Genomic DNA, 27,157 nt, shown 5'->3' with positions numbered 1-27,157 from the left:
TGGTGATGGAGATCAAGAAGCACGTGATGATGGCCATATCATGTCACTTATGAATTGCATGTGATGTTAATCCTTTTATGCACCTTATTTTGCTTAGAACGACGGTAGCATTATGAGGTGATCTCTCACTAAAATTTCAAGACGAAATTGTGTTCTCCCCGACTGTGCACCGTTGCTACAGTTCGTCGTTTCGAGACACCACGTGATGATCGGGTGTGATAGACTCAACGTTCACATACAACGGGTGCAAAACAGTTGCGCACGCGGAACACTCGGGTTAAGCTTGACGAGCCTAGCATGTGCAGACATGGCCTCGGAACACATGAGACCGAAAGGTCGATCATGAACCATATAGTTGATATGATTAGCATAGGGATGCTTACCACTGAAACTATTCTCAACTCACGTGATGATCGGACTTGGGATAGTGTAAGTGGATCATGAACCACTCAAATGACTAGAGAGATGTACTTTTTAAGTGGGAGTTTGGCATATAATTTGATTAAGTTGAACTCTAATTATCTTGAACATAGTCTAAGTCCACTTTGAATATATTTGTGTTGTAGATCATGGCTCACGCAAGTGTCATCCTCAATTTTAATACGTTCCTAGAGAAAGCTAAGTTGAAAGATGATGGAAGCAACTTTGTAGACTGGGCTCGTAATCTTAAGCTAATCTTACAAGCTGGAAAGAAGGATTATGTCCTTAATGCTGCGCTAGGAGATGAACCACCCGCTACGGCTGATCAGGATGTTAAGAACGCTTGGTTAGCGCGTAAGGAGGACTACTCAATAGTTCAATGTGCAGTCTTGTATGGCTTAGAACCGGGACTTCAACGTCGCTTTGAGCGTCATGGAGCATTTGAGATGTTCCAGGAGTTGAAGTTTATCTTTCAGAAGAACGCCCGGATCGAGAGGTATGAGACCTCCGATAAATTCTATGCTTGCAAGATGGAGGAAAACTCGTCTGTCAGTGAACATGTGCTCAAAATGTCTGGGTACTCAAACCGTCTGGCTGAACTGGGGATTGAACTCCCGCAAGAAGCTATCACTGACAGAATCCTTCAATCACTGCCGCCAAGCTATAAAGGCTTTGTGTTGAACTACAACATGCAAGGGATGAACAAGTCTCCCGGCGAGTTGTTTGCGATGCTGAAAGTCGCAGAGTCTGAACTCCGTAAAGAACATCAAGTGTTGATGGTGAGCAAGACCACTAGTTTCAAGAGAAACGGCAAAGGCAAGAAGGGCAATTCGAAGAAGAGCGGCAAGCCTGTTGCCAATCCGCCGAAGAAACCCAAGGCTGGACCTAAGCCTGAAACAGAGTGCTTCTATTGCAGGGGTATGGGTCACTGGAAGCGCAATTGCCCCAAGTATCTGGCAGATAAGAAGGCGGGCAAAGAAAAATCAGGTATATTTGATATACATGTTATTGATGTGTACTTAACCGGCTCTCGTAGTAGTGCCTGGGTATTCGATACCGGTTCTGTTGCTCACATTTGCAACTCGAAGCAGGAACTGCGGAATAGACGAAGGCTGGCGAAAGACGAAGTGACGATGCGCGTAGGAAACGGTTCCAAGGTTGATGCAATCGCCGTCGGCACAGTGTCACTTCAACTACCATCGGGATTAGTGATGAACTTAAATCATTGTTATTTAGTGCCTGCGTTGAGCATGAACATTATATCTGGATCTTGTTTATTGCGAGACGGTTACTCTTTCAAGTCTGAGAATAATGGTTGTTCTATTTCTATGAGTAACATCTTTTATGGTCATGCACCGAATGTGAGAGGATTGTTCATATTGAATCTTGATAGAGATACGCATATACATAACATTGAGACCAAAAGAGTTAGAGTAAACAATGATAGCGCCATATTTTTGTGGCACTGCCGCTTGGGTCATATTGGTGTAAAGCGCATGAAGAAACTCCATGCTGATGGACTTTTGGAGTCACTTGACTTTGATTCACTTGACACGTGCGAACCATGCCTCATGGGCAAGATGACTAAGACTCCGTTCTCCGGAACAATGGAGCGTGCAAGTGACTTGTTGGAAATCATACATACCGATGTGTGTGGTCCAATGAGCGTGGAGGCACGCGGCGGATATCGTTATTTTCTCACCTTCACTGACGATTTAAGTAGATATGGTTATGTCTACTTAATGAAGCACAAGTCTGAAACGTTTGAAAAGTTCAAGCAATTTCAGAGTGAAGTAGAAAATCATCGTAACAAGATGATCAAGTTCCTACGGTCTGATCGTGGGGGTGAATATCTGAGTTTCGAGTTTGGTACTCACTTAAGACAATGTGGAATTGTTTCGCAGTTAACACCGCCTGGAACACCACAGCGTAATGGTGTGTCCGAACGTTGTAATCGTACTTTGTTAGAGATGGTGCGATCTATGATGTCTCTTACTGATTTGCCGTTATCATTTTGGGGTTATGCATTAGAAACAGCTGCATTCACTTTAAATAGGGCACCATCAAAATCCGTTGAGACGACACCATACGAACTGTGGTATGGCAAAAAGCCAAAGTTGTCGTTTCTTAAAGTTTGGGGATGTGATGCTTATGTCAAAAAGCTTCAGCCTGAAAAGCTAGAACCCAAAGCGGAAAAGTGCGTCTTCATAGGTTACCCAAAAGAGACAGTTGGGTACACCTTCTATCTCAAATCCGAGGGCAAAGTGTTTGTTGCTAAGAACGGAACTTTTCTCGAGAAGGAGTTTCTCTCGAGAGAATTGAGTGGGAGGAAGATAGAACTTGACGAGGTTGTCGAACCTCTCATCCCTCTGGATGGTGGCGCGGGGCAGGGGGAAACCTCTGTCATTGCGACGCCGGTTGAGGAGGAAGTTAATGATGATGATCATGAAACTCCAGTTCAAGTTTCTGTTGAACCACGCAGGTCGACGAGATCACGCGCTGCTCCAGAGTGGTACGGTAATCCCGTCTTATCAATCATGTTGTTAGACAACAATGAACCTGCAAATTATGAAGAAGCAATGGTGGGCCCAGATTCCAACAAATGGCTAGAAGCCATGAAATCCGAGATAGGATCCATGTATGAGAACAAAGTGTGGACTTTGGAGATACTGCCTGAGGGCCGCAAGGCTATTCAGAACAAATGGATCTTTAAGAAGAAGACAGACGCTGACGGTAATGTGACCGTTTATAAAGCTCGACTTGTGGCAAAGGGTTTTTCACAAGTTCCAGGAATTGACTACGATGAGACTTTCTCTCCCGTAGCGATGCTTAAGTCCGTCAGAATCATGTTAGCAATAGCTGCATTTTTCGATTATGAAATCTGGCAGATGGATGTCAAAACGGCGTTCCTTAACGGTTTCCTTAAGGAAGAGTTGTATATGATGCAACCCGAAGGTTTTGTCGATCCTAAAAATGCTGACAAGGTATGCAAGCTCCAGCGATCCATTTATGGACTGGTGCAAGCATCTCGGAGTTGGAACAAACGCTTTGATGAGGTGATCAAAGCATTTGGGTTTATACAAGTGGTTGGAGAATCTTGTATTTACAAGAAAGTGAGTGGGAGCTCTGTGGCGTTTCTAATATTATATGTGGATGACATATTACTGATTGGAAACAACGTAGAGCTTTTGGAGAGCATAAAAGGTTACTTGAATAAAAGTTTCTCTATGAAGGACCTAGGAGAAGCTGCTTACATACTAGGCATTAAGATCTATAGGGATAGATCAAAACGCCTGATAGGGCTTTCACAAAGCACGTACCTTGATAAAGTTTTGAAGAGGTTCAAAATGGAACAGTCCAAGAAAGGGTTCTTGCCAGTGTTACAAGGTACGAGATTGAGTAAGACTCAGTGCCCAGCAACTGATGAAGATAGAGAGCATATGCGCTCCGTCCCCTATGCTTCAGCCATAGGCTCTATCATGTATGCAATGCTGTGCACTAGACCGGATGTTAGCCTGGCCATAAGTATGGCAGGCAGGTTCCAGAGTAATCCAGGAGTGGATCACTGGACGGCGGTCAAGAATATCCTGAAATACCTGAAAAGGACTAAGGAGATGTTTCTCGTGTATGGAGGTGACGAAGAGCTCGCCGTAAAAGGTTACGTCGATGCAAGCTTTGACACAGATCCGGACGACTCTAAGTCGCAAACCGGATACGTATTTATTCTTAATGGGGGTGCAGTAAGCTGGTGCAGTTCCAAGCAAAGCGTCGTAGCAGATTCTACATGTGAAGCAGAGTACATGGCTGCCTCGGAGGCGGCTAAGGAGGGTGTCTGGATGAAGCAGTTCATGACGGATCTTGGAGTGGTGCCAAGTGCACTGGATCCAATAACCTTGTTCTGTGACAACACTGGTGCCATTGCCTTAGCAAAGGAACCAAGGTTTCACAAGAAGACCAGACACATCAAACGACGCTTCAACCTCATCCGCGACTACGTCGAGGAGGAGGACGTAAATATATGCAAAGTGCACACGGATCTGAATGTAGCAGACCCGCTGACTAAACCTCTTCCACGGCCAAAACATGATCGACACCAGAACTGTATGGGTGTTAGATTTATTACAATGTAATTCACATGGTGATGTGAGGGCTGGATTATTGACTCTAGTGCAAGTGGGAGACTGTTGGAATTATGCCCTAGAGGCAATAATAAATGTATAGTTATTATTATAATTCCTTTATCAAGATAATAGTTTATTATCCATGCTATAATTGTATTGAATGAAGACTCATTTACATGTGTGGATACATAGACAAAACACCGTCCCTAGCATGCCTCTAGTTGGCTAGCCAGTTGATCAATGATAGTCAGTGTCTTCTGATTATGAACAAGGTGTTGTTGCTTGATAACTGGATCACGTCATTGGGAGAATCACGTGATGGACTAGACCCAAACTAATAGACGTAGCATGTTGATCGTGTCATTTTGTTGCTACTGTTTTTCTGCGTGTCAAGTATTTATTCCTATGACCATGAGATCATATAACTCACTGACACCGGAAGAATGCTTTGTGTGTATCAAACGTCGCAACGTAACTGGGTGACTATAAAGATGCTCTACAGGTATCTCCGAAGGTGTTAGTTGAGTTAGTATGGATCAAGACTGGGATTTGTCACTCCGTGTGACGGAAAGGTATCTCGGGGCCCACTCGGTAATACAACATCACACACAAGCCTTGCAAGCAATGTAACTTAACGTAAGTTGCGGGATCTTGTATTACGGAACGAGTAAAGAGACTTGCCGGTAAACGAGGTTGAAATAGGTATACGGATACTGACGATCGAATCTCGGGCAAGTAACATACCGAAGGACAAAGGGAATGACATACGGGATTATACGAATCCTTGGCACTGAGGTTCAAACGATAAGATCTTCGTAGAATATGTAGGATCCAATATGGGCATCCAGGTCCCGCTGTTGGATATTGACCGAGGAGTCTCTCGGGTCATGTCTACATAGTTCTTGAACCCGCAGGGTCTGCATACTTAAGGTTCGACGTTGTTTTATGCGTATTTGAGTTATATGGTTGGTTACCGAATGTTGTTCGGAGTCCCGGATGAGATCACGGACGTCACGAGGGTTTCCGGAATAGTCCGGAGACGAAGATTGATATATAGGATGACCTCATTTGATTACCGGAAGGTTTTCGGAGTTACCGGGAATGTACCGGGAATGACGAATGGGTTCCGGGAGTTCACCGGAAGGGGGCAACCCACTCCGGGGAAGCCCATAGGCATTTGGGGGGGTCACACCAGCCCTTAGTGGGCTGGTGGGACAGCCCACCAATCCCCTATGCGCCAAGAAAGAAAAAATCAAAGGAAAGAGAAAAAAAAGGAAGAAGTGGGAAGGGGGAAGGACTCCCTCCCACCAAACCAAGTAGGACTCGGTGGGGGGGAGAGTCCTCCCCCCTGGCTCGGCCGACCCCTTGGGGATCCCTTGGACCCCAAGGCAAGGTCCCCCTCCCTCCTCCTATATATATGGGGCTTTTAGGGCAGATTTGAGACGACTTTCTCACGGCTGCCCCGCCACATACCTCCATAGTTTTTCCTCTAGATCGCGTTTCTGCGGAGCTCGGGCGGAGCCCTGCTGAGACGAGATCATCACCAACCTCCGGAGCGCCGTCACGCTGCCGGAGAAATCTTCTACCTCTCCGTCTCTCTTGCTGGATCAAGAAGGCCGAGATCATCGTCGAGCTGTACGTGTGCTGAACGCGGAGGTGCCGTCCGTTCGGTACTAGATCGTGGGACTGATCGCGGGATTGTTCGCGGGGCGGATCGAGGGACGTGAGGACGTTCCACTACATCAACCGCGTTCTCTAAACGCTTCTGTTGTACGATCTACAAGGGTACGTAGATCACTCATCCCCTCTCGTAGATGGACATCACCATGATAGGTCTTCGTGCGCGTAGGAAAATTTTTGTTTCCCATGCGACGTTCCCCAACAATTGTAAGCACTCAGTAAGATATGCTCACCTCATTTGGAGGAGGGTTGTCAACGCGGAAGGGCTTCACTCGTCGGGCTCCTCTAGGGTTATCGCAGGCGCCTGTGATGTCGCGGACCCACGCTGTCACAACCTCCCCGGTCACGCATTCGGGATGAGTCCGAGTGGATTCCCCAGGCCCCGCGTAGTGCCACATGGCGTGGTGTCGAGCTTGGAGAGGCTGGATGCGCTGACCCAGAAAAGTCTCCAGCAGATCCGTGTCGGTGACTCCCTTGCGGACGACATCTATCAGCGCTTCGACCAGAGGTTCGATCTGGATCTTTTCCATCTTCGTGAGCGCAAGCTGCCTGGGCGGAGCCGGCCGGTCTAGACTAAAGGGAGGCAACCCAGTCGCAGCATTTGGACAAGCTATGTGCTGGCAGTAGAACCAGGTCGACTGCCAGTTCCTAACTGACTCGGACAACTGGAGAGGGGGGTAGCTACTCTTCGTTTTCTTTTGGAAGCCTAAGCCCCCGCAGAGCTGGAGGAGATGGGTTTTATCATCCGACTGGCTAAGCTTTTTGACAGTCTGGGATCTAGCGGAGAAGACGTACTTAAAGAGCCCCCAATGGGGAGGACAACCGATAAAGCACTCGCAAAGCACTACGAACGCAGAGAGATGAGCTATCGCGTTGGGAGGAAAATGATGGAGCTGCGCCCCGAAGTGGTTCATGATACCTCTGAAGAAGGGATGAGGAGGCAGAGAGAAGCCCCGGTACACGTGACTGAGCAGCAAGACACGCTCCCCCTCCTGCGGCGCCGGCTCCGTCTCGCCCTCCGTCGGCAACCTCCACGACTTGTTGGCAATCATGCCTTGTTCCACCAGCTCCAGCAGGTCATCCTTTGTCACCGTGGTGGGGAGGAAATCCCCCTGGATCCAACCCGTCGGCAGAGCACGCTGTCGCCGCTGAGCAGGAGCCGCCGCCTTGTTCTTCTTCTTCTGCGACTCGAGCTTGCTCGTCTGCCCCTTCGTCATGGTGGAGGCTGCAGATCCGCAGGGGAGGAGAGGAAGGAGGAGGCGTGGAGTGCGCAGGGAGCTACGGGAGAAGAGGGGCGAGTGCGAGTAATCAGGAGAGCACAACGAGAAACCCTCGCTGGGGAGGTTTAAATAAGCTTCCGACTGGGTCACTAACAGGTGGCCCCGAAATCTTATCCCTTGACCGGCTGCTGCGATATTAGTGGAGGAGATGAAGGCGCGGTAATCGAGGCGGCAGAAACTACTCGATGACGATGTCGTCATCCCCGTTGAGCGCGCGGCAACCGAAATTTGAGGATCCCGAAAAATCCGCCGTTGTCAGTTGACCGGTCACGTCGAAAGATTCCGCGGAAGCACTCGGTCTCTGACGGTTCGTTTCACAGATATATCCACTCGGATCACTGGTCAAGAGGATAAAATGGATCGAGGCAAACAATGCCAAAGTCGCATCTATACCAGTCGGATCCGTACTCCAAGCATCGCTTCGTCGTTCCAACCCCGATCCTTTCGGGGACTAATGATGGGGTTATAGTCCCAGGGTAGGGTCATAGGCCTGCCCTATAGGTCCTACCCAAGGACCACTCTTCATAAGGGACAAGGCCCTTAGTCAGTTCCGACTGAATTAAGGACTTTCCATCATCCAGTCGGTGACGATTCCTCCATCATCCAGTCGGACATGAGCATTCGAAGCGTATCAAACTTACCGACTGGGTTCCACTCTGTATATCGTAACACACACACCCCCTGGAGGGCAACGGTCATACGTTTTCATGTGCCGTTATTAGCATTTAAGACATACGTTACCTGTAACGTAGGCATTTATTCACCACTACTCCATCCCTGTGCACCAAAGCGTTGTGAAGGGCAGCGCACTCTATATAAGCCGCCCTCCCCCACTGGTGCAGGGGTTGGCTTTTCACTGTAATCCATATTCCACTCGACATCAAGCTTCCAAGAGCACTGAGACGTAGGGCTTTTACCTCCACCGTAGAGGGGCCTGAACTCATACAACCTCACCGTAGCTAAGGCTCTGCCCATCCTTTCGTACCCTACACATCTACTGTCAGACTTATACCCACGACACGTGTTTTCTGTATTATTTTGCGAGAGGCACGGTTTTGCTTCCGTGAAAGGCACGGTTTTGCCTTCGCGGGAGTCCCGTGCCTCTCCTGAAAGGAAAAAAACGCGTTTTCTGTTGTTGTTTTTTTTTGCGAGAGGCACGGTTTTGCCTTCGCGAGAGGCACGCCCATGCCTCCCCCGAATAGGGGGAAACACGTTTTCTGTGCTCTTTTTTCCGCGAGAGAAACGGTTTTGCCTTCGTGAGAGGCACAACCCGTGCCTCTCGGAAAGGGAAAAAACAAGTTTTTTGTTTTTTCTTTCTATCGTGTGAGGCATTGTTTTTTTGTTCGATTTTTCCTCCGGTTTTTTCGTGAAAAAAAGTTCATTAAAACTTATCAACATGAGATCTAGTTTTGAAGATCTCGACGCGCAAAAACCAACGGTAAAAACGGTTCAAGATTTTCCGCTTATAAACACGTGCCACCTAATGCGTGGTACTGGGCCAAGCAACCTTGATTTATATATATATATTCACACTAATAGGCCCAAATGAAGTAATACTCAGTTTGTTTTTGTCGCTAACATATATATGTTTTTCCATCAGTTTTCGGAAGGTTATAGAACCTTCCCTCATTCCTGTGTTTCCTTTTAAGTCCTTTTTTACCGTGTTTCTATCGGATTAAAAAAAATCCGAATGGGCACCATATTATCTAAATTCAGAAATATATTTTAATTCAAGAACATTCATCGGATTCATGAATGTTTTTTTTTTGAAATTGTGAACATTTTTAATTCATGAATACATTTTGAATTTACAAACACTTCTTGAGTTCATAAGCATTTCCGGAATTCTTGAACACTCTTTGAATTTCTGTACATTTCTTAATTCACAGAAACATCATGAATATTTTTCGAAATTGCAAACCTTTATTGCATTCATCTGTTCGTGATTATTTCTTGAATTTATAACATTTTGCAAATCATGAGCATTTTTTTAAAACGCAATATACTTTAAATTCATGAATTTCAACCAAAATTTTGAATTCATGAATACTTACTAAAATCACAAACATAATTTGAATTTGTGAATATTTTTGAAATCATGAATATTTTTTAGTTCTAGAATATATTTTGAAATCACAAATATTTTGAACTCGTAGGAGTGGTGAAAAATACATCAAGATTTAAAAACTGACAAACGGCCACTAGAACAAAATGATGTCGTCTCTCCTCTATCCGAGTCGTCTTGATCTTGTCGATGGTAGATGCGTAGTCTTCGTGCGCATGCTTCTAAGGACCAACGCCTTGGAGTTGCCGTAGTCGTTATTGAATCCTTGAATAGATACGAAGCACCAGACCTCAAATCTCGTCACACGATGAGAAACCCTAACCACACCGTTCGAAGGGGACGAGAGAAATCTACATCGAAGCCTCGTCGACTACGTTCAAATGGACGAACTGAAGGAGGGTCAGTGTCTAGAAGAAAAAAAATCGAAGAAAGGCCGCTTTTGCAAGGACAAAAAACCTAACATAAACTATTAACCGAAGCGGACGCACCAGAATTCCCCTCTCCATCACTGGTGGTCGAAGCAGTACGTAGAACCATCGAAGGGAGGCAAATTCACGGTGCTCATCAACGAAGCTTGAAGGAAAGAGTTTGCCTTAACCACCAAGGGTTAGGCGCAATATGAGCCTCAAAGCTTCGAGCCGGTGGACTTGGTAACGTGCAATATCTCGCCGAATCTTGCTCCCTAGTTCTTTTCTATGGGTCCGGTTAAACTAGAGGCGTATCGAGCACAATAGGACAGTACGCTTTGGCTTAGCTCAGAGCAGAAAGTAATCAGAGAGACAACCGAATCTATGCACGCAACCACGCATAGTGGTGCTAGCTGAGGCGCAACTAAACAAGTCATGTGCACATGCATGGTGGAACATCAATGCCGATGCCCAAAGCTAGAGCACGCTGGTGCAGAAAATTTAACAAATGGCCCGCCGGATCGATCTAATCTTGCATGGTGGCATCATTAGAATTTGAAAAGCTCACTCATTGTGCATTCCCTAGACAAGCGATGAACACCTCTCATCCAGTAGTTGTACGTTGTTGTTCTGTCCAATACTTCCTTTGCAAACTATTCTCTTTGTATCTAAATACTTGTAGCTGAAAAAAACTAGTCTATTTTTTTTTCAACTATAAGTACTTAGTCCTGTGTCAATGCATCGTCTCTTAACACATAATCATATGAGTAATAAAAACATAAGAAACAACTAGTACAATGCATTGTATCTTATGTGTTGTATTTAAATTTAATGATTTGTGACTCATGCATGCATGTAATTGGATTAACGCCTTTTTTTTACCTATGGCCATGCATCAAGGTTTTATGTTGGCTAAAAAAATTTGCAGGAAGTATGTTAATAGCTAAGATACAACATCATTATATCTCTCTTCATTAAATACAGTGACACATAAACAAAATGCCTATGAAATCACGGTAAGAGATTTGCATTGACACAGGCTTTAGGTACAGAAAGAGTAATATAAAAAAATTAGATCACTATGCGCCAGCATGCAGTCTTGATTAGTTGATTTCTCCCTGACACCCAGCATGTTGCCATCTTCAGAAGACTCTTATCTTATCTCACTGTGTGCCCGTGCCCCTTGTATCGCTTTACAGAGCTACACTCCGGCGAGCCAGTGGCGTCTCGCAATCATTGGAGGCATGGCACGAGCAAGCAGGCGAGATTGCAATTTGCAATGGAAGGGTTGCATGCCAGACACCGCTGACCGCAGAGGTTAACAGTATCTAAAATTCGAAATGGAGACAAGTCAGAGCATGGGTCGAACAGACACTGATATACGGTATTGGTGACCTATTACAGAGCTACACTCCGCCCCTACTTCCCCATCTCCGCGGGCAACGGCGGTGGTGACCTATGGCAGATGCACACCTCTTCCCTCCGATCTTCCAGTTTCCATTTGATTGCACTGCATTGGCATCTTATTCTCTTCATGTGATTGGAGATTTCTTGGTATGAAGTTCTGATGAGTTCACGTGATGTTCTTGTATTAGGATCTGATTTTTTTACTCAGGATCTTACTTCTTGCGTGTACATAATGTTTATTTGCAGTTCAATTTCAGAAGGCAGCACAACATTAATACAAACAACTTTTTGGTTGTGAGGTTGGTTCGCTTGCTTCAATATCTTGAGATTTCAATTCACTTTCATAGGCTTCACAATAAAGACTCGAAAATCATTGAGGACCATTTTCTTGTAGGTCATCTACAAAGCTATCAGCTTCATTCATACATGGTCTACCCTACTTCACCTGAAAGACAGTGCATTCATGGACTTTGGATGCAACCGATGGGAAATGGTTGCACATGGTATATTCAATCAGCCTGGATGATGATCCAATGATAAGATATGTGATTTAGACACTGTATCTTGTTAGTACATGGTTGTTTTGAGCTTTGTGCTCTTTTTTACTTGCTATTCCCTCCGTCTCAAAATAAGTGTCTCAACTTTGTACTAACTCTAATATAAAGTTGTACTAAGCTTAAGACAGTTATTTTAGGATGGAGAAAGTATTTTGCATCACGTACTAAGTTTTTGATACTTTTTACTGGCGTTTTTTTTTGTGATTAGTTGTGTGTGTCGATTAATGCAGAGGCTCGAGATAAACTCTCCTTATAAAAAAAATAATTTCACAAATTGCATAATGTTTAATTCCACCATCGAAAGTTAAAATTGTTCCAGCTTGTTAACTGCATCGCGCACATATATATCATACAAAATTGATGCATATTGCGACGCTACAGAATGATTAGGAGGGTATCATAACCCATAATGCTAGAACGGATAAACTTCTATAATGATCACTTGGATATGATCTCTCAACAAATTAAAGTGAAGAGGCTGCAGCCCCAAATGCAGCTTTGCTTTTGCTTCCAATCAGAACTAAGATAGACCCATCATCTGTCCCAAGGATTAATGGCTTACAAGCAAAGCAAAAGATGTCTGAATGTGTGCCCTAGCAAGCTCCTATTCACAAGAAAGCGCCAAAGGCAAAAAATAGTTGTATTCACTCGATGATGCGGTACCTAAAAGTGAAATACAGGACTGACATGTTGTAATTTCTTTCTGCTTGCTACGTACAGTATTTTGTTGTGAATGGGTTCCCGTCTTCCCGAACAAGTCGAACCACCTTCGCATGCCATCTTAAGGGTCTAGTGTGGATAACCTCCATTAGCTTGATGATTAAGAATTACAGGCATTGAGAGAACCAATTAACAAGCTTTTGTGTTGAACATGGACCAGGCTCTATGACCACTTGCACTATAATAATAATCATAACGGCTGTTGACACATCCATCACCTTAGGTCACGGCACTTGACAATCTTGTTTCTTTTTCTTTTTCGAACCGGTACCCTTGACAGTCTTTGTTTCTTTCCAGCAAGTCCCAAATGACCATTGCGCTGTTCAACCCGTAACATTTGGTTTTATTAGAGTTAGACCCCTCTTATATCATGTCCCTAGTCAACCCTCATCCAACCATCACGGAACCAGCTCCTCCTAGCTAGGGAGTAGGGAGTGTGCAACCACCATTGCAGTTCCCAGTGAGACCACGGCAACATTGGCCGCCACGCGAGCACACCACCATGTCCATGCGCATTGTGTCGGGCGGCGCCGCCGTGCGGTCCTGCCGGGCGGCCGGGGAGTTCAGTCGAGTCATGTGTGGTGTGGACGATGGGGTGAAAGGCATGCAGCGCCAGAGTCATCTCATCATCAGCGTGCCACGTTAGCTGCACGCCATCCCGATGGGTGTCCCCGCGGCCACACGCGGCGCCGCTCTGAGAAGCCACGAGCCCTCCTACACACGTGCACCGGCGGCGCCCTTTATGCTCGCGCTCGCGCTCGTGATTCCGGTAACCACACGGGAGCAGCGACAAGGCAACGGAAACCTCAAGGGCCAGCATGCAAGTTGCTAGTTGCCATTCTCTTCTCTTCTTCCCACGCTCCCCGAAGCTTTCCTTTCCAACCCCGCCGCCACGCTGCACACACGACACAACCTCCCTCTCTCTCTCTCTCTCTCTCCGTGGCTGTCTCCGGCAACCCATGCATAGCCGCTAGCAGTCCAGCGCCGCTCTCCGTGCTCCGGCCATGCCGCACCGTCGCCGCCTACACAACCTCGCGCCGCCTCCCCCGGCGCCTCACGCCGCCTTCGACCTGTCGGAGGCCGAGTCGCGGCTACCGCTCCTCCGAGACTATGGGCGGCTCAAGCCCGTGGACGACCTCCCCGCCCCCGCCGCGCCCCCGTCGGCGCACTGGAGCGCCGGGAGCGCCTTCACCGTCACCGAGCCCGCAACAGCCTCCACCGCCACCACGGCAGCAACGGGCTCCTCCCCGGCACCGGCGTCGTCCGCCGCGAGGGACGACACCTGGGTGCGCCGCTCCAGGGAGGGCTACTACCTGCAGCTCTCCCTCGCCATCCGCATCACCTCCGAGGCCTTCCTCGCCGGCGTCCCGCCCGAGCTCCTCCCCCGCCGTTTCGGCCCCGGCGATGCAGCAGCGGAGCAGCTCGCCGAAGTCGCCGCCGATGCCGCCGCCGTCTCCTACCGGCTCTGGGTACGTAATAGCCTCGCGGATCACACTAAATCATTGCAAGTACCAACTGATAAATTAATCGTGCACTGCGTCTCTCTTCTCCGTTGATTTGTTTTACTACGAGTATATCTTATGCTATGCTATATATGTATGCACATTAAAAATTGCAACTTGAGGCCAGCCAATCAAGCCGTGCAGCCTTCAGCTTCATCATTGGCTGGATTTTCTAAGCGACATGGTCATTGACTGGATGCGGTCGTGAAAATTTAGATACATTATTTATGTATATATTCACTGGGCTAGCAATGTGTGTGTGTGAGCGCGTGCAGGTGAACGGGTGCCTGTCCTGGGGGGACAAGGTCGCGCACGGGTTCTACAACATCATGGGCATCGACCCGCACCTGTGGGCGATGTGCAACGCCGACGAGGAGGAGGGCCGTCGGCTGCCGACGCTGGCGGCGCTGCGGGGGGTGGACGCCAGCGACCAGTCGTCGCTGGAGGTGGTGCTCGTCGACAAGTGCGGCGACTCCGTGCTCGTCGACCTGGAGCGGCGGGCGCTCGACCTCCACCGCGCGCTCGGCGCCACGCTCGACCTCGTCCGCCGCCTCGCCCTACTCGTCTCCGACCACATGGGGTGCGTACGTGACCTCCTACGATCGATTTTGACTCGATTTCATACAGTATTTTTTTAGTGGAACTTGATTTCATTTCTGGCATTAGATTTTGCATGAGCTTGCACGAGTGATGAGCATTTGCTTTAGAAGAAAAGGTTAGCCTGGTCCGTGCCGATGCATGTCTCACCCGTGTGTCAGCCCGTGCTCCGTGTGAGCGTGAGTGTGACTGACCTTCGATGGACCAGCAGACATGCAAGTTGACGACATGTTCGTCCGTGAACCTCGGAGCCTGGGCACCGACGAACATGTGAACAACACTCCAATTTCAGACACCACTTTATATCTTAAAACGTACTCCCTCCGTTCCTAAATATATCTCTTTTTAAAGATTTCACTAAAGAATTACATACGAAACAAAATGAGTGAATCTAAAAATATGTTAGATATATGTTAAAAAAAACTTATATTTAGAAACGGAGGGAGCAGCGACGACGGCCTACGACAGGAGGTGCGGCGGCCTGCGGAAGGAGTAACGACGTCGGGGACCTGTAGAGAGAGCGGCGACGGCGGCCTGTGTAGGGAGCTGCGGCGGCGGCGATGATCTCTGGATAGAGCGGCGACGGCGGCTTGTGGAGGGAGCTACGACGGCGGCCTGTAGAGGGAGGAACGACGGCGGCGATCTCTGGAGAGAGCGGCGACGGCGGCCTGTGTAGGGAGCTGCGGCGGCGGCGATGATCTCTGGATAGAGCGGCGACGGCGGCTTGTGGAGGGAGCTACGACGGCGGCCTGTAGAGGGAGGAACGACGGCGGCGATCTCTGGAGAGAGCGGCGACGGCGGCCTGTGTAGGGAGCTGCGGCGGCGGCGATGATCTCTGGATAGAGCGGCGACGGCGGCTTGTGGAGGGAGCTACGACGGCGGCCTGTAGAGGGAGGAACGACGGCGGCGATCTCTGGAGAGAGCGGCGACGGCGGCCTGTGTAGGGAGCTGCGGCGGCGGCGATGATCTCTGGATAGAGCGGCGACGGCGGCTTGTGGAGGGAGCTACGACGGCGGCCTGTAGAGGGAGGAACGACGGCGGCGATCTCTGGAGAGAGCGGCGACGGCGGCCTGTGTAGGGAGCTGCGGCGGCGGCGATGATCTCTGGATAGAGCGGCGACGGCGGCTTGTGGAGGGAGCTACGACGGCGGCCTGTAGAGGGAGGAACGACGGCGGCGATCTCTGGAGAGAGCGGCGACGGCGACCTGTGGAGGGAGCTGCGGCGGCGGCGATGATCTCTGGATAGAGCGGCGACGGCGGCTTGTGGAGGGAGCTACGACGGCGGCCTGTAGAGGGAGGAACGACGGCGGCGATCTCTGGAGAGAGCGGCGACGGCGGCCTGTGGAGGGAGCTGCGGCGGCGGCGATGATCTCTGGATAGAGCGGCGACGGCGGCTTGTGGAGGGAGCTGCGACGGCGGCCTGTAGAGGGAGGAACGACGGCGGCGATCTCTGGAGAGAGCGGCGACGGCGGCCTGTGGAGGGAGCTGCGGCGGCGGCGATGATCTCTGGATAGAGCGGCGACGGCGGCTTGTGGAGGGAGCTACGACGGCGGCCTGTAGAGGGAGGAACGACGGCGGCGATCTCTGGAGAGAGCGGCGACGGCGGCCTGTGGAGGGAGCTGCGGCGGCGGCGATGATCTCTGGATAGAGCGGCGACGGCGGCTTGTGGAGGGAGCTGCGACGGCGGCCTGTAGAGGGAGGAACGACGGCGGCGATCTCTGGAGAGAGCGGCGACGGCGGCCTGTGGAGGGAGCTGCGGCGGCGGCGATGATCTCTGGATAGAGCGGCGACGGCGGCTTGTGGAGGGAGCTGCGACGGCGGCCTGTAGAGGGAGGAACGACGGCGGCGATCTCTGGAGAGAGCGGCGACGGCGGCCTGTGGAGGGAGCTGCGGCGGCGGCGATGATCTCTGGATAGAGCGGCGACGGCGGCTTGTGGAGGGAGCTACGACGGCGGCCTGTTGAGGGAGGAACGACGGCGGCGATCTCTGGAGAGAGCGGCGACGGCGGCCTGTGGAGGGAGCTGCGGCGGTGACGATTTGTGGAGGGGGCGGCGGCGGCTTGTTGATGTAGCGGCGACGGCGGCGGCCCATGGAGGTAGCGGTATTAGGAAAAAAGTTGAGGGCCTTTTTGCTTTAAATCCAAATCGTTATGCCATGTAAGCAGAAAACGGACCCCATATGTTATAAACACGTTTAAGAGCATGGTTAATAGTATAGCCAACTGCTGGCGATAAGCCATCTTATAGCCCACCTTATAGCTAGCTTGTACAATAGTTAGCTACAAAAGAGTACTACTTTTATCATATATGACCCACCTTTCATTCTCACAAAGCACCTAGGAACACGTGCCAAAGCTGGTTCTTCACGAAGAGCCCGCTTCCCTTCTCTCTCCTCTTCTCTCTCATCCAACTCAGCAAAAATATAGTATTTTAATCCTTACAGCCTGCAGACTGTACCTTATTGTACTTGCTCTAACAGAGCCAAATCCGCCGATTAGTGATTTTTGCAAAAAGATTACGCAAGACATGGTGTTTTCTTCCAAAAAAAAATGTATTGTACTGTTTTCTGCAAAACTCGCCTACAAACTGGTGGTTTTCTGCAATTTACTCCTGTACATCCATGCTGTTATGCCATTCGTTACATACAACTTGAGCTTTGTTGATAAAAAAATCCAGTAATTAAATTAACCTGAGCAGACAAATTTCAGCTGAATTTGATGGCTGCATTTGAAGGGGTGCATTGAGATCGGAGGACGGGGACCTGTACATGCGGTGGAAGGCCAGCAGCAAGCGGCTGCGCAAGCAGCAGAAGAGCGTCGTCGTCCCCATCGGCCGCCTGTCCATCGGGTTCTGCAGGCATCGCGCCATTCTCTTCAAGGTCTCCGTCTGTCCGACATTGCTGCATTTACCGTTACGATCCAGGTTGTTTTCAGTCCAGTCATCGTCTCCAAATTGATGCAGGCTCTGGCAGATTTTATCGGCCTGCCGTGCCGAATCGCGCAAGGCTGCAAGTACTGCTCTGCGCCTCACCGGTCATCTTGCCTTGTCAAAATTGACAATGACAGAAGATATTCAAGGTATGTATGCAGAATCATTTTTTCCATGGTCTTTTTTAGCATTTTTGTGTTGATCAATGTCATAGACTGGTATGGTACTAGGGTGTAAACATGTGACCGAGATCTGCTCAGGTTGCTTTGTAATTGTGCTGGTGCTTCTCCAGGGAGTACGTCGTGGACCTCGTCGTTGTGCCAGGGAGCATCTCCAACCCAGACTCATCGATCAACGGCCAGCTACTCTCCTCTGTGTCTTCGCCTTTCAAGACTTCATGCACGGCAAATTTGGAAAACTATGCGGCACCGGCACCGGTTGCAGCTTGGAATCGTGCGATAGCTGATGATCGTTGCAACTCTTTGTTCTCAGATTCTCAATATTCAGGTACAATCTACAACAGCATTATAGCTCATAGATAGATATCTAGGCCATGCGGATGCACAAACTGATCGATCGTGTACTGCAGCAGTTGCCGGAGACAAGAACCCTCTTCAGGCAGACACCAAAGAGGGTGTGGTGCTGAAATGCGGTCAGGTCATGCAGAATGACAACAGCAACAACATGTCAGTGTTTCAAGTGTCGAGGAAATTGAAGGCGATGGAGGCCGGCACCGAGGATATCAATAAGGAGAACATCCCTGGTATTACATTGCCAAAACACCTGCTCGCCGAGTCATCTTTCGCCATGGATTGGCTTGAGATATCATGGGATGAGCTTGAGCTCAAGGAACGCATAGGCGCTGGTACTTCCTTAGCTTCAGTATTCGTATGAACTTGCTGCATTATGTGAATTTGACCACAGTTTACTGAAATGCAGGTTCGTTTGGTACCGTTTATCGAGCTGACTGGCACGGTTCTGTAAGTATCTTAGACTTTTCCCTGTGGGGACCTTCTTTCTCTCCAATAGATAGTGTCCTTTGCGAAGATCATGAAATTGAGGCCGTAGTCTTGGGTATGTAGGATGTTGCAGTAAAAGTGCTTACAGACCAGGGTGTTGGCGAAGCTCAGCTCAGAGAATTCCTTAGAGAGGTTGCTTCAGCATTTGTTTTTTGTATCAAAACTTTACCTGTGGTTTGTATGGATCTCAAATTGTCTCATGCTTTAACTCGGAACATTGAACCTTGCAGATCTCTATCATGAAACGAGTTCGCCATCCAAACGTGGTATTATTCATGGGCGCAGTGACAAAATGCCCGCATTTGTCCATAGTAACAGAGTACTTGCCCAGGTAAACCCTCCATCGGTTTCACGGACAATATGAGCTAATTCCCTGCATCAAATAGAATCACTGAATCCTTATGTTGTGAACAGAGGAAGCCTCTTCCGACTCATCAGCAAAGCTTCTAGTGGGGAGATACTTGATTTACGGAGGCGACTGCGCATGGCATTAGATGTTGTATGTATTGCAATACTAGCTTTTACAGATGAGCATGCTCCTGAAACGTTACACGTTTCCTGAATGTGATATAACAGACACATTACTGTGACTGAAATGCAGGCAAAAGGCATCAACTATCTCCACTGCCTGAACCCTCCTATCGTACATTGGGATCTGAAGACACCAAACATGCTGGTGGATAAGAACTGGTCTGTAAAGGTTAGTTCGAGCTCATCTTAGCACGATCGAAAAATGGCTGTTCTGCTTTCGTCTCTTTATTTACTATCCTTGATATAACTTCAGGTAGGTGACTTCGGCTTGTCCAGATTTAAGGCCACCACCTTCATATCGTCCAAATCAGTCGCTGGAACAGTAAGCTTTGCATGGCAATCTGCTTAGTTATTAACTTGCCATTACATCTTTTTGGATTCTAAATCGAATTCTGGTAAACTGCAGCCAGAATGGATGGCGCCAGAATTTCTCCGAGGCGAGCCATCCAACGAGAAGTGCGACGTGTACAGCTTCGGCGTGATCTTATGGGAGCTCCTGACGATGCAGCAACCATGGGGCGGCCTAGGCCCAGCACAAGTAACCTTCCATCTCACTACTGTGTTCTGTTATTGTATAGAAAAAAGACGATATCTGTGATTCACTAGAGTAATATTTACAGGTAGTAGGGGCAGTTGCATTCCAGAACAGAAGGCTCCCAATCCCCAAAGATACCATCCCAGAACTAGCTGCTCTTGTTGAATCCTGTTGGGCTGAGTAAGCAAATTTCCCATGTCCTGCCAGCTAACTTGATCAAAAAGTTCAAGTGACGGCGTCCATTAGTGCAGCCTACGTTTAAAACAAAACATCAATGATTTTTGCTTTATTTTCAGTGATCCAAGGCAGCGCCCTTCGTTTTCGAGCATTGTGGATACCCTGAAGAAGTTGCTAAAGTCGATGCAGGGATCCGGTTCATGACAGTCCCGCGGATCCTTGGCCGGTCACTATTTTTTTTCTCTACTCTTTGTCGATTAAAGCTAATCCAAAACAAGGAATAAGGCAGTTTGTTGCCCTCAGGCACATGAGAGGGTAGCTGAAGCAGCACCAGAACAAGTGCAATGCTGCACCGAGTATGCTGGCTCGTTTCCTGATCATTCATGTTGTTTCTGTATAGTAATTTTCATTGTTTCTGTATAGTGATTTCAGCTACAAGTTCATGCTCTCGAGGGTTAGTTTAGTGGTTATGTACCAAATAGTTCTACTGGCTGAGCAATAGGGCCGTCACTTTAGAAAAGTCGGAGATTGATTTGATAACAAGCATAACTGCTCACATGATTCTACGCTAAGTTCTCAATTTCCATCAAAGCATCCAACTGAACTGAACTTGAATGAACTTCACAACAGAGAGCATCATACTGGAACTGAACATATCCAACTGAACTGAAATGAAATGAATTTCACAACAGGGAGCATCATCAAGCAGTCCCCAGCCTGTGTTTTCAACAGAAATTCAACAATTTCAGCAAAGAAAACGCATATCACGAGACATGACTATCTAGCATCTATCCGTTTCAAAAAAAAAAGACTATCAGGCATCTTGGCTGATCGTTTCGTCGGACAAAATACTAGTATATCACGGACTACATACATCTACATGGGACAAAATCAACCTCGTTTTGCAAGTTATAGGATCCGCTCATCAGATAATATCCACACTGTTTCGCAGATTACACGATCCTCCCGAGCTCCCGTGCGTAGCAGAGAGATCGCTTGATCATCTGATGCGCTTGTATGCCGACACGGGGTTGGACCTTCGCCATGTGGAAAAGAACTGAATGATTCTGAACCTCCCATTCATGTTGAGCCTGCCAACATAAGGAGTACTTGTATAATCAGGAAGTGGTCGCGTTAACAATCACACAATCTATTAGTACATCGAACAATGGCGACGGGACAGAAGACAAGAGAAATGAATAGTTTACCTCTGATATGTACTCCAGAAGCTGTTGCTCAGAGGAAAACATCAGCATGTCCCTGACATCATTCACTGGCAAGTGATCATATGCCTGACCACTGCAATCAGCTATTTCATCTCTGCAAAAGAAGACGTAGAGAACACAATCAGGATTCAGGAACTTCACTTCATCACACGAGCCACGTAGAAAATGTAAAGTAAATTCATTCACCTAATAGTTTCAGCAAGAAGGTCCTTGAAATAGAGGTATGTCTCATGTGGCACAGCTTGCTGACCATTGATTACTCGGTTGTAGGTACCTTCCATAAAGGATTGCTCAAGCTCCACTACATATTTGATGCAAGGGTGGTCTAAGGCTCTCGGGGGCAGAAGTTCCAGCTCAGTGTGGAATTCAGCTACTCTGTTCTCAGCCAACAGCCTCATAAGGTTAAGCCCCAAATTTCGATATTCTTCTGGTGAGGGTGGGAGTATGCCTCTGATGAACAATCACAAAGTGAACACAGTATGAATAGCACTCAGCAAACATAAGTTCAGAAACACAGTGCTCCAGAATAGAATATCTATATGGAAATGCACAGCGGCATCTTGATACTTGTGCTCCTAAAAATCCAGGAGGTCACGCAGATTAAGACAATTCATAAATGTATCCTCATTCCTCAACAATGTCGACTTGACAGATGACAAACAATGAGACCATATTCTGACTGCTGAACGAGAGAATCTTGATAATTGCATTTTGATTACTTATATCATTGGTGTACTGCTGGCACCTGCCATTTCTCACAGGTCTGTGAGGAATAGAATGCCAAGGTACTGAATAGTGTTTAAACCAAAGGTTAATGGTAACAACACATAAATTCCACCAGAATCAAATAGATTGTATCAAGGAAGTGCATATCCACGATCATGATGTTTGAAATGTCAATTGTTTTTCAGGAAAAACATAAGCGTGTTGGCACAAGAAAAATAAGCTAGAAAGATAATTTACGTGCATGGCTACATAGGATGAATCTATGCAACATATAGGACCTAAGATGTGCTTAAGTAGAAAACAAACCTTGTATCCATGTAGAAAACTTTTAGTTGGAAGAAGTTCCTCTCAAATGCATCTTGGTCCTTAACTTTGATGCTGAAGATAACAGCAAACTCGTATATGGACCCTGAAAGTTTCACGATCAGTCACCACAGCTAATTTATACAAAAATGTAGATTGCAAAATGGTAAACTGCAATGCAAAAGTGTCGGCAGCATTCTTAGAGTTGATGCCATGGCACTAAAAAAATGCTTTCCAGACTTGCAGTTTTTTTATGAAATGGTAAATTGCAATGCAAAAAATGTAGCCAGCAATCTTACAGTAGGACAGTTAGCCTACTACACACTTGCAAAATGGTAGATTGCAATTAAAAAATCTAGTGAACTGGGCTTTCTCAAATGGTGTAAAGAACATTTATGAGTGACAACAATAATCGGTTCAGGAGAACACTTTGTAGAACATACATACAGAGCTCCATACACGCATCCTTAAAAGAGTGTTCCACGAAACACCTTCAACTACATAGCGCATCTCAAATTGGATGGAATTCCATATGTAGAATCCTGGGTTCCATTTTATAGGATCATTCTCTTAAATTGGTTCAGACTGCCCACATTCACTGAAGATAAAAATGGTTCAACGTAATAAAGGCCAGCGCACATTTTCCCAGGAGCAAGCGCTTACTTGCGAGTTTCAGCTCCGCAACTGCATTAGGTGTCCTCTCAAATGATGGTGGCATGCTAGGGAACTTTGTGAGGAGAACCTGAAATGAACGAGACGATGAGACATGTCACCTGACGATAAACGCTGAAATTAAGTGAGACCCTGAAAATTCAATACTAAAAGCAGAGCATTTCACCCAGCCGTGAAGCCCCAAAACCAGGACCTACTTCAGTACATTGTCATTGCGGAGCTGCAGCTGCACATCTCCAGAACTGCAAACCCTCGGCCAAACCCCTCCCCTCATTTCCAGCAAGTCGCATCAAACCCTAGACAGTAGCAGTACATTTGGGAAATTTTCAGGAACCTACGGGAAGCGCATCCCGAATTCCAGACCCATCCATCCAACTCCCAGGACCTGATCAAACCCGGGCCGAAATGATCCTCGAAAATAAATAGATTCGCCCAAAACCGCTCATAAACCCCAATCCTCCGCGCCGCGGAACACCCGAAATTCCCCAGATAAAACCAACGCGTCCACCCGAACATCGCGTATCGAGCGGATAAACGCGTCAAATGTACCAAACCCCCCCGATAAACGAAGTCGAGCCGTGCGTGGATGCGGATGGATACCTTGAGCTCCGTGAGCAGGGCGGCGCAGGAGGCGAGCTCGCCCACCGTGCAGGCGCGCTCGTCATCCGCGCAGGCGAGCTTGAGCCACGCGAGCTTGCTGCTCGCCTCCTCCAGCTTCCGATCCATGGGCGGCAGCAGCAGCTTCGCCCTTCCCTGTTCCCCTCTTCCTCTCCGTCGTTGGTCTCGGTAGTTTTCCTCGCTCACTTTTTTTCTTTCCAATTTCTGTGGGGATTTCTTGCAGGAGGAGATGGTGCCGCCGGTGCCGTTGCCAGGGGGTCTCGTGAGCCGTAGGGTGGGGAATTGACGGTCGTGATCGTGCCCGAGGTGGATGGGGAAAATCGGAATGCGTATGGAGTACCGTTTGCGCCTGCAGAAGTACGTGTCCGTGCTCCGGTGGCGGATTTGGGGTAGTATGATTTGATATTCAGTTAGCGAATTTTTATATAAAAAAATAGAAGGAATAAAAGGATTTTTATATAGAAAAATAAAAATCTGGAGGTGCGGGGAATCGAACCCCGTGCCTCTCGCATGCGAAGCGAGCGCTCTACCATATGAGCTACACCCCCGTTGTCGATTGCTACAATCCTGAAACATAACTACTTACATCTAGGAACGTGCATAAGCTCAATGTTGTTTGGATAGAATTACGCCTACCGAAGATTAAAACCTTTATAAATCTGCATACTCCTGTATGCGTGCATCTATCTTGAATGCACAAGGTGTAATCCTGAAACTTAAATATTTACATCTAGGAATCTGCATACACGCAGCTATCTTGCTTGCATCCATCCATCCATACTCAACTGTAGACAGCTATCTTGCTTGCGTTGTCGAGTGGTCTCGTGGTTCGTCGTCAGAACTGATTTTCAGACGCTTTCAACTACCTGTTGCGGAGCCTCTCTCATGCATCGCACGCACGCGTCACGTAGGACAGATAGAAACGCTGTAACGGCCCATCGACACCGCACGTCATTTTCGCTTCGGTCACTCTAGCTTGAGCCATGTAACGATAGGACAGCTGCTGGCTTTTGATTTAATAACGCACCGTTTATTGGGTGCACCAAAAATATCTTGTGTTCACTTCCATGGGTTTCAATGCGGTCACGTTCGATCTTTTTTTCTTTCGATAAGAGAGTTCATTGATTTTGTGGTCTGGAAGACCGGAACTTGAATAAAACACATGAAAGTTCAGGCTCAAATTATGGGGATGTCTACTCTGCACATGTCGGTGTCATGCTTGGGGGTCTCGTCAGGCGTCCCCGCAAGATAAGAGTGGGTCTCCTCAAGCTCAAGAGATAGGGACGGGGACAGGACAACCGGGACGATACGATGGAATTTAAGCTGACCATACTGCCATGTCGTTAGAAATTTTGCTTGGGATCACCGGCCAGCTCGGCAACTGCCAACCCTCCGCAATGTTTACTGTGCGCGCTCGTGCCTCCTGTGCGTCACCGAACTCGGTTGGCCCTGCCCGCACGCGCCACCTGCCTCCAGCCCAACCGTGTGATGTGTACTTCCGCGTCACTTTCAAAAAAATTAGAGCGTTACATCCGGACCTCTTATGTTTGTTTTAAACATACGAACAACCCTCAGATAAATGACCAATCACAAAATTGCGATCCAACTTGACTTTATAAATTCAACTTAAACATCCGGGCTGACCGGCGGCCCTTATATCGAGTCTAAATATAAGACGAATATGGGACGCCCGGTCACATCGGGTGCGTCCGTCTGATAGGCCAGGCCCACCAGTGACCTCACCGTTGTCCCAAAAAATCCCCACTCCGTACGCCTCGTTCTGAACCCTAGCTCACTTTCTCTCGTTCCGTCCCCTCCTCTCCGTCACTGAGTCTGATCCCATCGACTCCAATGTCGAGCTCCGGCTCCGACGGCTTGGACGTTCACTCCGAGGAGCTGGCCCTACGCATTGCCTTGGAGCGGTCCAAGGTGGAGATCACCGGCAGCTCCGGATCTGGAGCTACGCCGCAGCTCCCGCGTCGGCGGAGTGAGGACGCCGGAGCTGGATCCTCCCAGCCCACGCGCAGCTCCATCAAGACTACGCAGTCCACACCTGCCCCCGCACGCTGTCTTACCCTGCCAGCTGCTCCTCCACGCGGGAAGCATTGGATCCTAGTGCTCGCGCACTCCGAAATCGAAGGCGCGCGCCGCCCGTCGTGAGAGACAGCGGGCAATGGAGAGGAAAACGGAGTAGTCCGTGTGCCGCCGTCGCACGATGCCGGCGGAGCCCGACGAGGACTAACGCATCCCCGCATGGGTGTACCGTCGGTCCCACACGAGGGCGGAGACGAAAGCTCGGCACCTTCGACTGAAGAACGCCAAGGCGCTCTGGCTTGCTATTGAGCAGTCGGAGCGCAAGGCGGAGGAGGTAGCAGAGAAGAAGGCACGACTCGCGAATATGAAGTGAGAGCAGGACATGACGATCAGTCGGATGAATGGCCTCATCATCCTCCCCGACTTCGACTCCGTTGGCAACGACACCGGCACCACGTCCTCCAACGACCAAGACTCTCCGCCAGCCGCGGACGGTTACAACTGCGCCGACGACCCAAGTGGCAAAGGGTCGGCGAGGAAGTGGTGATCTCACCCCCCCCCCCTGCACGCATTGTTTATATAGTTTTTAGTTGTAATAGTTTAAGAACTATGTCCGATGAACTTAAGATGATCTTTTGGCTGATGTTTGACGTTCGTTTGCACCTGATCTTGTGTTTATGTGCTTCCAATTTTGTTGTTCGATGTTTGATCATATAGAGTAGCTCAACGTTGCATGTGTAGTATGGATATAGCGTGTTGGATATGAGATATGCGGATGTGAAGAGGGAAATACGAGGCGTTCCCAATCTGTGTCCGCGGACATGTCCGGACGCGTCCGCAGATGTTTAAAGGGACGGATTTGCAATTTGCTGGTATAAATGCTCTTAAGCAACCCTTGAGTTCGAAGGATTTTTTTATAAGAAAATGAAGAGAGATGTCGCGGTCTTCATATGTGTTTTATCATCCAATTTGAACATGTTTTTATAGAAAACGAAGTGTTATGTATCGGTCCGTCGGTCAGTTTGAACTTATTTTTTTCTATAAATTGGAAGCAAATTGAGGGGATTTGTAGGAATACGGACCGCCGTCACACATAACTCCGGCTCCCATGACCCATTAAAATCCCCCTCTCAGACCCATTCTCTTCCACTCCATCCCTTCTCCCCTTACTTAGCATATGTGCCCTCATCCTCCGTTGTCGTCATTGTACCTCTCTCACTGGCAGCCAGACATTGCAACACACCCGCAACCACCACACACACATTCACTCTCCTTGTACTACGACCTCATCCACCCAAGATCCGTTTGCATCCAAATACCCCCCCCCCTCACCCACCCCCTGCTCATGTCGACAACGTCCATGTTGGACACAATGCCCGATAGGTGTCCGGTGAAATGCCATTGAGCTTATTTTTCGAACTTCATGTCATTTTTTCAAAGTATAAGAAGCATGGCGAGGTACTCGACCATGAAGGATGAGTTGTCGTGTGATACGTAGTTGTCGCATCTGCGGAATTCGTGGGGGGGAGCATAAGGGCGCTTTTTTGGCAGTGTGCATGGTTCATTCATAAACGCAATGTGAAATCGTTAGTCTATCGATGATACAACGTCCAAAACTCCGTCACGAAGTTTTG

General features: G+C 48.3%; 2 protein-coding genes and 1 non-coding gene across 4 annotated transcripts; 1 reads left to right on the top strand and 2 right to left on the bottom strand.

Moving 5' to 3' along the window:
* Positions 1-13,428: 13,428 nt before the first annotated feature.
* Positions 13,429-20,484, top strand: LOC123427646 (serine/threonine-protein kinase CTR1-like). Of its 2 annotated transcripts, none has more exons than XM_045111737.1 (15): positions 13,429-14,126; positions 14,435-14,739; positions 17,488-17,632; positions 17,716-17,831; positions 17,975-18,189; positions 18,275-18,547; positions 18,622-18,662; positions 18,765-18,833; positions 18,932-19,032; positions 19,116-19,200; positions 19,303-19,401; positions 19,486-19,554; positions 19,639-19,770; positions 19,853-19,947; positions 20,064-20,484. In XM_045111737.1, exons 1-15 carry the CDS (start codon positions 13,662-13,664, stop codon positions 20,146-20,148), a joined length of 2,295 nt encoding a protein of 764 aa, XP_044967672.1. In that variant the 5' UTR covers positions 13,429-13,661; the 3' UTR covers positions 20,149-20,484. The 2 variants fall into 2 exon arrangements, with proteins under 2 accessions (XP_044967672.1, XP_044967671.1); XM_045111736.1 differs by having other exon boundaries at positions 13,435-14,126; positions 18,272-18,547.
* A 99-nt stretch (positions 20,485-20,583) lies between these two features.
* LOC123427647 (26S proteasome non-ATPase regulatory subunit 8 homolog A-like) lies at positions 20,584-23,762 on the bottom strand. Its single transcript, XM_045111738.1, has 6 exons — positions 23,472-23,762; positions 22,863-22,941; positions 22,203-22,305; positions 21,357-21,620; positions 21,153-21,264; positions 20,584-21,035 (listed from the first exon to the last, which is right to left on the bottom strand). The coding sequence occupies exons 1-6, from the start codon at positions 23,595-23,597 to the stop codon at positions 20,898-20,900; spliced, it is 822 nt and encodes a 273-aa protein (XP_044967673.1). The 5' UTR covers positions 23,598-23,762; the 3' UTR covers positions 20,584-20,897.
* Positions 23,763-23,964: 202 nt separating this feature from the next.
* On the bottom strand, positions 23,965-24,037 carry TRNAA-CGC. Its single transcript has one exon. It is a non-coding gene; the product is annotated as a tRNA-Ala (tRNA).
* Positions 24,038-27,157: the final 3,120 nt, after the last annotated feature.

Source organism: Hordeum vulgare, chromosome 2H, assembly GCF_904849725.1.
Source record: "Hordeum vulgare subsp. vulgare chromosome 2H, MorexV3_pseudomolecules_assembly, whole genome shotgun sequence".
Classification (NCBI taxonomy): Eukaryota; Viridiplantae; Streptophyta; class Magnoliopsida; order Poales; family Poaceae; genus Hordeum; species Hordeum vulgare.
The sequence above is the reverse complement of the archived record's forward strand: the minus strand, read 5'-3'. Positions and strand labels throughout refer to the sequence as shown.